We start from the raw sequence: 13665 nt of genomic DNA, 5'->3' as shown, positions 1-13665 counted from the left end.
AGCCCGGGCTTCCCTGGTGGCGCAGTGATTGAGAGTCCGCCTGCCGATGCAGGGGACACGGGTTCATGCCCCGGTCCGGGAAGATCCCACATGCCACGGAGCAGCTGGGCCCATGAGCCGTGGCCACTGAGCCTGCGCGTCCGGAGCCTGTGCTCCACAACGGGAGAGGCCACAACAGTGAGAGGCCCGCGTGCCACAAAAAAAATAAGAAAAAAAACAATAGCCCATAAAAAGCAATCCAGAGAAGTTGAATGATCACAGGCTTTGGAGCTAGATAGCCCTAGCTTTATATCCTGGCTCCATCATATACCAGTTATGTGACCTGGGGCAGTTTACCTAACCTCTTAACCTTGGGTTCCTCATAAATGGGAAGAACAATGCCAACTCATCAGTTTGTGGTAAGGGTTAAATCATAGAGCCTATGTGAAAACACTTGGCAAAATGGGCAGGCACATAGTATATTTTCCAAGTTAAGTTCCCTCCTTTCTCCTTAAAAAACAAACAGTTTTTAAGACTTAGGGTTCGAATGTTAAATGTGGCTCAAAGTGGAAGTTACTGCAGCTAAGTTCAGTATTCTCCAAATAGTCATAAGGGTCTTCACTCAACGTTAATAAGAAACATTATTTTTGGTGGAAGAATCTGAACAACTGAGATGCATTCAGAATTAACTTTCAATTTCATAAGGACTACATTCTGGCCAGTTAAATGAGAGTGGTAGTATCATGTGCAGCTTTGGGGAAATGTCCTTAAAAGAAAGGAGGCACGTCTTTCTTCATGTTTCCACCAGCCTGGTAACAGAACAGCTCGGCAGCAACTTGGACCACGAGGTGGAAGATGTATGTTGAAGATGACAAAGCAACAGAGTGTAACAAACCAGGGCTCCCGATATGTTTATGAATCTCCCGTGCCCACACTGAATTGCTTGTCTTTTAATCAACTCTTTTTGTTTAAGTTATTGTTGCAGTGAAATATTATTCAGCTTTAAAAGGAAGGAAATTCTGACAAGGGCTACAGCATGGATGAACCTTGAAGACATTATGCTAAGTGAAATAAACCAGTCACAACACAACGAATATTGTGTAATTCCACTTATATAAGGTACGTAGTATAGTCAAATTCATAGAGACAGACAGTAGAATGGTGGTTTCCAGGGCATGTGTGGAGGGGAGAATAGGAAGCTAGTGTTTAATGAGTACAGATTTTCAGTTGGGAAAGATGAAAAAGTTTTGGAGATTGATGGTGGTGATGGCTGCACAACAATGTGAATGTACCTACTGCCACAGAACTGTACACTTAAAATTGGTTAAAATGTTAAGTTGTATATTTTATATACTTTATGACAATTTTTAAAATGCCAGAAAAAGTCAATGTTAGCAACAGTCAATGTGCATGATGGGAATATTTTCCAAAATCTTTGAGGTGCTCCCTTGGGTACCAGTAAGATCAAAATTCAAAATTCTATTGTTAGAGACAATGTTACTGGGCTTCACTCAATTTTATTTGATGAAATAAGAAATTAAATGTTAATATAACTACAATTACATGCCAAAGGAAGTGTTATCACCCAACTATTAAATATTTAAATCCTTCAATGCTCTATTCTTACTTCTCTTTCAGTTTGTATGCCCTACACTGACATGAGGGAATTTCTTACACATCTAGAGCTTCAATTGTCATTTATATGCAGATGCCTTGCAAATGTATGTTTTCACTTATTTCCCTGAGATCAATTATTTTATGTTTCAAAGTCTCCTCAAACTCAACATGTCCAACACCAAATTCATGATCAGCACCCCCATACTTGGTTATTTCCCATCCATTCAATTGAGTAGGCCATAAAGCCAGGACCTTTACTCTCCTTTACATCTCATATCCTAGTATAAGCTCCTGTGTCATCATGTACTTCTTGTTATCACTTATCTCATTAATACTTTTACATGATTTCTGTGAGTATTTGATTGATTAATGTCTATCTCTCACACTAGAGTGCACATTCCAGGTGAGCAGAGACTTTTTTTTTTTTTTTTTTTTGGTATGTCGGCCTCTCACCGTTGTGGCCTCTCCCGTTGCAGAGCACAGGCTCCGGATGCTCAGGCTCAGCGGCCATGGCTCACGGGCCCAGCTGCTCCACGGCATGTGGGATCTTCCCGGACCGGGGCACGAACCCGTTTCCCCTGCATAGGATGGCCCAGTTATCTTCTGTGGTCTGGGCTAGTATTTGGCTGGTCTGGCAGGTAATTGAGGTGACCTCAGGTCCCAGTATCCAGCATCGGCAGGCGAACTCTCAACCACTGCGCCACCAGGGAAGCCCGATCACTGGTGTTTCTTGCTGTAATTTTGCACTGACCTCTGAATCAGCAATTATGGCAGTGATTGTGATGCAGGAAGGGACTCTTTCTGTTATTTGGGGCCCATACAGAGTTAGAAAGAGAAGGGCTTTGAACTTCAGGTAACGATGGTCTCAGTCGGTCAGTGAGTGTGAGGCGCGGTTGTGCGCTCGGTAGCCAGCGGCACAGGGGCAGTGCAAGCCCAGCCAGAGCGCACCGCTGCTGTTAACAGAGGCGAGGCACAGACTGCTGTGACGGAGGCGGCCTCTTGGGACACACCGTAGGCTTGGGCCACTATCCTAAGCCTACATGTTGTAAATGTCATGATTGCATTTAATGGTCCTGGAACAAGCAAGAGAGCGAGACTTTGTGCATGTGTGTGTGTGTGAGAGCATGCACTGAATGATGTGCGCGTGTGGAAGTGTGATATGGTGGAACTGCGTGTGCTGGGTGCCTGTGGGCGTCCTTTCGGTTTGGGTAAAGCACTGTGAAGGGATGGGGGCGTTAGGGTGTATGTGGTGTGTGTGCTGATGGGGGCAGGGAGGGGGAACCTTCCAGTCACCCATGGCTCAGCTAGTTGACTTAGTATTCAGCAGTGAGGTGGCTGAGGGGCACTGGGAAGGGGGTGCCTGATATTTTGGGCTTTGTGGGACTCTGGAACCAGACATTATCTTAATCAGAAATTCTGGATCTTTCTTAGCTTGCAGACCACCGCCAATAATAGCTACAAGTTATTGAGCATTTACCGTGTGCCAGGTCCTGTGTGCTAAGGTCTTTCTCTGTATGAGTTCATTTGACTCTTCTAACAGTGCTATGCAGTAGGCACTGTAACTTCCTGTTTACTCTGGAGGAAGAAACTGAAGGCACAGAGTGTTTAAGCAACTTCCCTCAGGCCACTCAACTCCTAAACGGCAGAGCCAGGCAGCCTGGCTACATAGCCCATGCTCTTTGTCACGATGCTCTACAGCCTCTTATCTGTCATCTCCCTATCAAAACCCACTTATTCTGAGGACCCCAACACTCTCCTTTTACAGCTACGGAAAAAGGAGCCTGGAGAGGAGAAGCAGCTTGCCTTGGGCCCAAGTGGCCACTGGTAGAGCCCGTATTTCAGCCACAACCTGCTCTGTCCTTGACGTTGGGCAGCCAGCCTCCTGGGCTGGGTGGGCGGCATCTTCTCTGTGAACACCTTACACAATTCTGGTCCCGCTGTCATTAGCAGCCTTGATTTCAAGGGCTTGAGCATAGCCGGTCAGAAACAGAGTCCCTTTGCTGGTTTGAAGGCAAATGGAATCATTCCATTTTGTTTCCCTTTTGTCATTAATACTGTGAATGAGGGTATATTTTGCTTAAGGCTGTGCACATATGCACCTTCCAAAGTCCTCCAACCTATCAGCCTCGCAGTAATACGGGGAAGGCGAGTTTGACAAATCTAGTGAAACACCTCAGAGGACACTAATCCAGGAGGGTTATTGCCTATTTTTTTTTTAAATAGCCAAAGTGCTAAGGCAGGATCTGTGTAACACCAGGGGCTAAGCCATAGGAATATGAAGATTCTTTTATGAATGGCTCTTGGTGATATGACAAAATGAAATGAAATATAAGGAATTGTAAAATTACTTTGTAACTTTACATTTTACGCTGTGAAGCCATGTGTATATGATAAGCAAAACAGAACCACAAATGGTTGATCGATGCTTTTGACCATGTTAATGGCCAAATGGTATGTACTGCTTGGGTGCTGGGATCATTTATGCACAAATTAGGCAAGGCTGACCACCTCTAGAATGAGCTGATTGGGGATGAAACAGCCCTAGCAGTGGTTGTGAGATAGCCCCTCCTAAATTTTTGGAGCAGCATATGCTCCATCTATTTCTCTGCTAACTTGGAAATATGATGTTTTTAACCAAGAAGCAAATTCTAGATTGGAAGAAATAGATAAAAAGCACAGACTGTAAATCAGAAATGCACATTATGCATTTTACTCTGGAAATGTAGCAAATGAACTCACTAGATAAATCAGTGGATGAGCCAACTTTCCAGAAAACTGTCAGAACAGCCATGGAGGACAAGAGAAAGCTTATTTAAGAGTATGTCCTACAAATGTGGTATACACACACACACACATACACACAAACACACACACAATGGAATGCTACTCAGCCATAAAAAAGAATGAAATGCCATTTGCAGCAACATGGATGAACCTAGAGATGATCATACTAAGTCAGAAACAGAAAGACAAATACCATATGATATCACTTATATGTGGAATCTAAAATATTGACACAAACGAACCTAACTATGAAACAGAAACAAACTCACAGACATAGAGAACAGACTTGTGGTTGCCAAGGGGGAGGGAGGTGGGGGAGGGACGGAGTGGGAGGTTGGGGTTAGCAGATGGAAGCTATTATATATGGAATGGATAAACAACAAGGTCCTACTGCATAGCACAGGGAACTATATTCAATACCCTGTGATAAGCCATAATGGAAAAGAATATGAAAAAGAACACATATACACACATATATATATATAAATATATGCATATGTTCATAAATATATGTATATAAACACACACACACATATATATAACTGAATCACTTTGCTGTACAACAGAAACTAACACAACATTGTGTCAATAAAACAGCTAAACTTTAGAAAAAATAAATTAAAAAAAAAGAGCACAACCTTCAAAAATGGCTAGGCTCTTCACCTCATACTAGCTAACAAGACAGAAGACTGGCAGTTCTGGTGGGTATAGTTTCCCCTGGTTTTAAAAAAAAAAACTTTTAATAAAAGTTATACCAGGGTAACTGCCTATAGCTGGGTGGAAATGGAGGGGAGGTAATAAATTAACAGCATCTTCTGACACACAGGAGAAATACTATTTTATTTTATTTTATTTTTAACATCTTTATTGGAGTATAATTGCTTTACAATGGTGTGTTAGTTTCTGCTGCATAACAAAGTGAATCAGTTCTACATATACATATATCCCCATAACTCCTCTCTCTTGCGTCTCTCTCCCACCCTCCCTATCCCACCCCTCTAGGTGGTCACAAAGCACCGAGCTGATCTCCCTGTGCTATGCAGCTGCTTCCCACTAGCTATCTATTTTACATTTGGTAGTGTATGAAAACCTAAATAGACATTTCTCCAAAGAAGATATACAGACTGCCAACAAACACATGAAAGGAAGCTCAACATCACTAATCATTAGAGAAATGCAAATCAAAACTACAATGAGGTATCACCTCACCAGTCAGAATGGCCATCATCAAAAAATCTACAAACAATAAATGCTGGAGAAGGTGTGGAGAAAAGGGAACCCTCTTGCACTGTTGGTGGGAATGTGAATTGATACACCCACTATGGAGAACAGTATGGAGGTTCCTTAAAAAACTAAAAATAGAGTTACCATACGACCCAGCAATCCCACTACTGGGCATATATCCTGTATAATTCAAAAAGAGTCATGTACCACAATATTCATTGCAGCTGTATTTACAATAGCCAGGACATGGAAGCAACCTAAGTGTCCATCGACAGATGAATGGATAAAGAAGATGTGGCACATATATACAATGGAATATTACTCAGCCATAAAAAGAAATGAAATTGAGTTGTTTGTAGTGAGGTGGATGGAACTAGAGTCTGTCATACAGAGTGAAGTAAGTTAGGAAGAGAAAAACAAATACTGTATGCTAACACATATATATGGAATCTAAGAAAAAAAACAGGCTTCTGAAGAACGTAGGGGCAGGACAGGAATAAAGACACAGATGTAGAGAATGGATTTGAGGACACAGGGAGGGGAAGGAACGAAGTGAGAGAGTGGCATGGACATATATACACTACCAAGAGAAATACTCTTTTAAACATTTTTCTTTCTTTTTTAAAAACAACAACAACAAGAATTTAATATCAGCTGTCAACAAATAGAAGGACAGGAGAGAGATGAGTACAAGGATTTGGAAATTAGACACATAGTCGTAAGTTCTTCCCAAATATTTCCAGTTCTACTTTTTGAAGTGTTAGGCTAATGTGAAGAAAAAACAATAGATTTGTAGCTGAGAAATGATGCTCCTGAGATCTTAATTGTTATTTAAAATAATGAGAACTGCAGCAAGAACTTAAAAATATCATGGTGGTGGGCTTCCCTGGTGGCGCAGTGGTTGAGAGTCCGCCGGCCGATGCAAGGGACACGGGTTCGTGCCCCGGTCCGGGAAGGTCCCACGTGCCACGGAGCGGCTGGGCCCGTGAGCCATGGCCGCTGACCCTGAGCGTCCGGAGCCTGTGCCCCGCAATGGGAGAGGCCGCAACAGAGAGAGGCCTGCGTACCGCAAAAAAAAGAAAAAAAAAATGGTGGTTATTTAATCACTTTGGTAGTTTCTAACACCAGAAATGTCATGTATTCTCTGCAAAGTTTTATGTTTCCTTTGATCTATTTCTTTGTGGATTTCCTAACTTCTACAGTTATTTCTTAAAATAATCACTTGTTTATTCTGTTAAGTAGAAAAACTTCTAAGCTATTGTACATATACCTTGGAAAGAATAAACGATTATACTGATCCCAAAGCTTGAATAGCACTCAATGATATTCAAATACATTATCTTATTTGTCTCACAAACACCCTGTCTATAAGGCAGACCCTGTTATTTCCATTTTACAGATAGAAAATTGAGGCTCCAAGACATTAAGTGACTTACTAAGATCATCTTGCAAGTGGTAGAGCTAACTGTAAGCCACTTTTCTGACTCTACCATTCTATACCTAGAGGATGTCTGACGCAGAGCAATTTTCAAATATAACTGAAAGATGTTTAACCCTGGTTATTGGAGAGCAGACTACCATTTAGTGAGGTGACTTGGCCAGGCATCTTCACATCCACCTGCAATCCAATAAGGGGATCTAGGCGAGGCTGGGAAGGATTGTGTATGTGAGCACAGCTCCCTTTGGCTTGAGTGCGCCATGGCCCCATCCAGGACCAGCTGCATAATTTGTGAGGCCAAGTGCAAAATGAAAATGCAAGGTTCCTTGTTCAAAAGTCATTAAGCATTTGAAGACAGCAACAGCAGAGCATTCAACCAAGTCTGGGGCCCTTCTAGGCACAGCCCTCTGACTACATGGGTTGCATGCCCAGGAGGCTGGACCTGGCCCCTGTGCCGCCCAAAGCACTAATAGTGAGTGTTCGGAAGACTTTTCCTCAGGCAGTACTCCATCAGGAAAGTGACCAGAGAGTGCCTGGCATGGCTAGCCCAGACTGCCTCCGAGAAACTGCCACGGAAGTTTCTGTTTCCTCAAATATACAGTAGAGAAAAATAAGCAAAAAGTAAGATGAAAGGATTAACTGAAGCTCCAATAAAAGAAACAGAAGACATTTGTGCAAACACAAGTGAGAGTGACAAGAGTTGATCAAATATGATGGAAGACATAGAGTAGGTACTCAAAGAATATTTGCCAAAAGACTAATGGGATGGATTTGTGCTTAGTCACATACCTACCCCATCTTCTAACTCGTACAGGTATTATAATATGGAAATATGAGAACACATGGATTACGTAAGTGATTCCCAGCAGCTCAGAACCTGGGCTCCATATCATTGGAGGAAGAAGCAATTTCCTACTAGGTAGAATCCTCCAAAGGCTTGCTCAGGGCAGTTTCTCAATGTGCCCACTTCTCCTGGGATTCATGCCTTTATTGTCAGCCACAGGGTTGGTCACACTCCGCTTATGGCTCTGATCAAGGATTCTGTAGCGTTGCTACTGCTGAAACAAAAAGTTACATGGGAGCTGGGACTGAGGCACTAAATAAGAGGAACAAAAATAGCTCCTTTCCTGTTAAAATTGAAAATATTATCTGGAGAGACAGTTAAGAGTTCAGACACAGGAATGAGGCCAACTTAAGCCTGAAATCCCCCTTGGCTATTTTGAACTTTGTGATCTTGTCTAAGTCACTAATCTTTCTAGCATCAGTTTCCTTTCATGTAAAATGAGGATAATACCTACCCCATTAGGATGCTGTAAGGAATTAGTGAGATCATTAAAGTATGTAAATTGCTTAGCACCTGTGCCTGGCAATTGATAGACACACAAAAGATGCAACTGCTATTATTATTGGAAAAATTAAATAAGTATTGCCACTATTGGCTCCAGATCTTAAAGCCCATTTTATATCTTTATGAAAAGTATAATGATCCTCAAAATATCAACACTGTATGTTCTTGGGATGCCAAGTCTCAGGTTTTTAAATATGAGTGGGCCTTTTAACATCTTGCATGACTTTAGGTGTAGTTTAGAGAGAAGTTGGGGAGTCATAACAAAATTGTGTCAACACAGCATTTTATTTTATGTTATTTTGCGGTACGCAGGCCTCTCACTGTTGTGGCCTCTCCCATTGCGGAGCACAGGCTCCGGATGCGCAGGCTCAGCGGCCATGGCTCACGGGCGCAGCCGCTCTGAGGCATGTGGGATCTTCCCAGACTGGGGCACGAACCCGTGTCCCCTGCATCGGCAGGCGGACTCTCAACCACTGTGCCACCAGGGAAGCCCACACAGCATTTTATTTTAGACTCTATAACATTTTGGTTTATTCTTGTGAGTTTTCAATTAAAACACATTCATTTAATATGTAGGTTTTAATGACAGTTACATAAATAACTGTAATGACAATCATGTGAAATAAATTACATATAAGGATTAAGTCTGGAAGGGAATATGGGAAAGAAAAAGGGTTGTACTATCAGGGACAAGGGCTTATTTTTAAATATTCACTTTAATGTTGTTGAACTGTTAATTTAGCAATAAGTAGTATTTTAGTTATATTTAGGTTTAAAAAGAAAAGATATTCACAGTAATATAAGATACTTTTACTCATGCATAATTAAAAGAAGAAATCAATATTCATCTTGTTCTTATATTCCCTTTAAAACATGAAAGTGGAAGAAGAGGTCAAATACCCCAAATCACTGAAGACTTACCTATTGATTTTAAGTAAACAACTTCCTCTGATCTTTGTTTTTCAAATGTAGTGTATTGTTTTCCATAAATATTCACACCAAAAGAAGGGCTCTGGTCTTACCATTTCTTCTTGAAGTCCATAGCTCTAGGCTTTGACGCCATATGCACATCTAAGTGATCATTCCCCCACTATCACTACAAGTAACAGCCCACACCTGGAAGTCAAATGAATCCTTCTAAAAGACTTTTTGTAAAGTTTACCCCTCTCCTCTTCCTTTCAAAATCCTCAGTTGTATTCTAGTGGCTATAGGATAAAGCACAAACAAACTCCTCATTTAATGTGCCCTTTGTGGTTTTTCACAGTTGGGTGCCTCTTTCTTCAATGTTATCTTCTACAACCTCATAGTAAACTAAACCTTTCTCGATAGTTTTTCCTACCTGACATACATTGTACTTCTCTCTTTCCTAGCTATTCCTTAAGAAGCAGCTTGAGACCAGCATTCTGCAGGAAAGTCCTCCCTTTCTCTTCAGGCCCTTGGGGATCTCTGCTTTCACCACCTCCTCTGCCCACCTATGTACCTGAACATTCTTGGCCTTGAGCACTTGCTGCCTGATACATGCGTGGCCTTGACCTCCATCCTGACATGAATGCCTCCTCTTTTCCCCTTCCAGCAGGGAAGGCACACATCAATGTTGTTTGTTGATGATGATGATGGTAGAGCAATTATTGTGAAAAAAATCGATGGAAAAATAGCCCTAATCTTTCCCCTTCATGTACCCTAAGCTCTTACCTACAGTTTCAGTTAGAAGCATATGATCGCATACTTGCTGCCATGTTACTTGTAATTGTCCTTGAGTATTTTTCTCACATGTGTGCAATCTTCCCAACAAGAATCTCAGCTCCCCAAAGGGAAGACTCTAGTTTTCTTCATCCTGTGTAATACTGAACTTAGCAGGGCCAACCTAAAGGTTCAGTTATGTCTTTGTGCCTAAGTAGCCATAAGTAACCAAGAAGGAAGGCGTGGACAGCACCTGAAAGGGAAGGGTATTAACCTAACTTCCTAGATACCTCTTTCAAATTTGATTATTTTTATTGGCAATGGTACATCCAATAGCTTGGCACAAAGACATTTCTTAATAAAAATTTTAATGCCCCTCCCTCACGTTATGGGTGTGTGAGTGGGGGTCATGGTGGTGCTGAAATGTTTTGGGAAGATAAGGTGTTATACTTGAGGTAGAGTGCAACTTAGGCCAAAATGCATCTAATCCAGGAGAACTTTTCAGGGAAAGTGAGACCAAATGTGGGATTAGGACACCAGTATGTTATAGTGAGAAAAGCCCTGGACTACAAGTCAGGAAATCTGGGCTCTTATCCCTGTTCATGTACTGAATGCATCTCCTTAAACCTCTAACTTTAATTTTTTCATTTGTAAAATGAGAGAGTTGGTCTTGCTAAGGTTTATAGAATCTCAGAATTCTTGAGACCCATCAGATATTAAAACCTTCCCTCCAACGTCTACATCAGTGGGCCAGTGAGCCAGTGCTTACATACCTCCTGTGACGGGGATCTCACAACCTATCTAGGAAGCCCATTTGTTTTAATGCAACTCTAATTCTTGGGCAGTTTTATGTTCTGGAATGATATCCTTTCTAGCTGCAAACTTGAAATTTGATGAGATATCTGGGATAATCTGGCAGATCAAATTGAAGGCCATGTCCGGCACAGGAGAATGGACAATGTGATAGAGGGGGAAAATCAACAACCTGTAAGAAGTGAGTTCACAAGAGGGAAAGGGAAGAAGGGGATAAAAATATCTGCTACGACATAGGAAGGGTCACAAAGAAGCATGTCGAGAAAAAGCTGCTAAGGCCAGGAGGATGAGACCACAAAGAGAGCGACATTTCACTGACATGGGGTGGGCCACGAGGGTCTTCAGTGGCGACAGCAGCTACCCCCACATCCCCCATTTCCTTCATACACCACTGAGCACGCATCAGCTCTCAAAGAAATCTGAAGCCTAGTTCGTGCCCTCCGGTACTGCGTGTAAACTATCAGGTTTGTTTCCTGCTGGGATTTCTCTGCTTCGGCAAAGTATCTAAATGACTAAGAATCTTGAAATATTCTAAGAAATTTAGTTTCAGCAAAAGTTCCAATGAGCCAAAGTGCACCTTTTCAGCTCGCTGAGAACGATGATCAATGGGCACTTGGGCTCACAGTAGTTATTTCTGCCTTCAGACTACCCTCTTTTGTGGCGGTTTCCATCACCCTGTTAACACTGTCTCTGAGTCACCTGCCGTCAGCATGCGCACAGCAGCTGCATGGAAGGCAGTCTCCAGAGGTGCTGAAGGAAGGCAGCCTGAAACGAAATATTTGCTACAGCAATCTGAACAGGGCTGCCTGGAAGGCGGTGGGGCTATGTGTGCGCAGGGGAGAGAGAAGGAGCTGACGCCTACTGCACCTCTTGCTGCTATGTGCCAGGAACATAAATGCACGGAGCTTCTCATTTACTCTCCACAAAACTGCTATAAGCTGAATGTTGTTATTATTATCCCCATTTATATTCATTTATTCATCCATTTAGTCAACATATACGATTGCATACGTTCTGTGATGAGGAAGCTGAGCCTGCGAGGTGGAAAGACTTGCTGGAGGGCACAGAGCTAGTACCCTGTCTTGTTTGCTCCATTTTCTGCTGAAATCAGAATATCAAAAATATGTCATTGAGGATAAGAAGGGTAAAGCAGCTTCTTTCCTTATCTCCTGAAATTGGTAACACAGATTGTAGTTAGAAAGGCCAAAGAGATCAGATAGTTATTACAGGAAAGTATTCTGTAAGTATACTACATAGGAGAACAAAGTGACCTGGGGTTTGGCAACTCATCACCACATTGCATGATCGGGTAGGTAGTTCCACACCCATCTGTCTTGCAATGCACCACTCTGCTTTGTAAGAATATATGATACTTTAGCCTGTTGCTTCGAAAAAGCTACCTCTGAGGAAGTCCCTCTAGTTCTGACCTAAACCAGCTGGACTGTCTTCCAAAGAGCTAATTTGCCTAGACTGGTTCTTCTTTCTGTTATTTGCTTTATGTTTATGTAGACACAGCCAAGGAATTCAGTGAAGTCAGAGGATGCTTTTGCTGCCTCCTAGCTCTGCGAAGCTCTGTGAAGCTTGGAGACATTCAGGTTTTTCAGGCACGAGCAGCCCAGACTGCAGTGTAAACATGAGCGCTCCATGAGCTTAGGCATCAGAAAACTGACAACTGCTACTAAAAGTTCTGCTCTTCCCTCCACAAAGTCTCATGAGGCTGACACTGTCACTAGCCATGCCTTTGCCAAGTTCAAGCTCATAGAGTTGCAAAGTGAGTAAAATAAAGCCCAGCGCCTCTGCCGGCCTTAAAGCTGGGTCTTGGCTATGGCCAGTCCTTGAGGCATTTGGTCAGAGTTTGGTGGAAGCTGTAAGTTAGTGTCTCTCCCCCTTCCATTACCAGCTCAGCTAGAATCAAGGATCTGCTGGTTAAAGCCAGGCTTAAACCAGTTGTCAAGATACCAAAGGCATCGGTCCCATTAAAGGGGGCTCCAGGTAAAGGAAAAGATTAATCTCTGGATGCTACAGGCCAGGCCAAGGGTCCTCAACCATTGGGAGAACAGGGGATGCTCTTAATTTCTGTGAAACCTTGGAATACTGATAGAAGAGAAATAGGGGGTCATGACTGAGAGTGGACATCTTAGCAGGAAGGCCCTGAGCAGAGTCAGGGGAAGAAGACAGATGGCATGTACACGTTTTAGTCCATGAATGGGACAGGGGAGCAGAGAGAACTTGGGGCCTCTGGGGGATCCTGGAAGGCCATTGGGGATTGCTTCATGCTAAGAGAAAGGTAAAGAGTAATACTTGCCAAGTGGCTACTATGTACCAGGCATTGTGCCAATTGTTAGACACATTCTTTCATTTAATTTTCTTGTCATCTCTATGAATGAGCTCTTGTTATCTTGATTTCGTAGATCAGAAAAGTGAGGCTCAGAGACATGACGTCACTAGCCCAAGGGCACACAGCAAGTGAGGGTCGGAGTCCAGAGTGGAACCCAAGTCTGTCTCCCTTTACAGTTTCTTTCACTGTATCAGCTGGCTTTAAATGCGCTGAAACGTGTGCACCTCCATCCAGAGTCCCAGTGACCAGTAAGAGAGCAAGAGGCAATTGTGGACAGTAGGAGAGCGTGGCATGAGGAAGGCAAGGTAGCTGCGGAATGCTGAGAGATCTCAGGCTGATAAGCATCCCCGCACTGCCCAGTGGCCTCAGAATTCCCAAGAACAACACAAGCAAAGGCCAAGGGTGTTTGCACTCAATAGTGGAAAAGCAGGAGTGAGAGTGTGA

The 13665-nt window shown here is 42.7% G+C and overlaps 1 protein-coding gene across 1 annotated transcript in view; it reads left to right on the top strand.

The window, feature by feature from the left end:
* Positions 1-740: 740 nt before the first annotated feature.
* Positions 741-13665, top strand: part of LOC308609280 (germ cell-less protein-like 1) — a gene marked incomplete at its 5' end in the record, with an annotated part of 35923 nt that continues 22998 nt past the window's right edge. Inside the window, 4 exons of the mRNA XM_081222981.1 lie at positions 741-836; positions 3362-3420; positions 7475-7642; positions 12488-12654. Coding sequence (XP_081079107.1) covers positions 741-836; positions 3362-3420; positions 7475-7642; positions 12488-12654 — 490 coding nt within the window. The remainder of the gene's footprint in view (positions 837-3361; positions 3421-7474; positions 7643-12487; positions 12655-13665) is intronic.

This window comes from Mesoplodon bidens (genome assembly GCF_964165515.1).
Source record: "Mesoplodon bidens genome assembly, chromosome: X".
Lineage (NCBI taxonomy): Eukaryota > Metazoa > Chordata > Mammalia > Artiodactyla > Ziphiidae > Mesoplodon > Mesoplodon bidens.
Note: the sequence above shows the minus strand (reverse complement) of the source record. Positions and strands in the feature narration are given on the sequence as shown.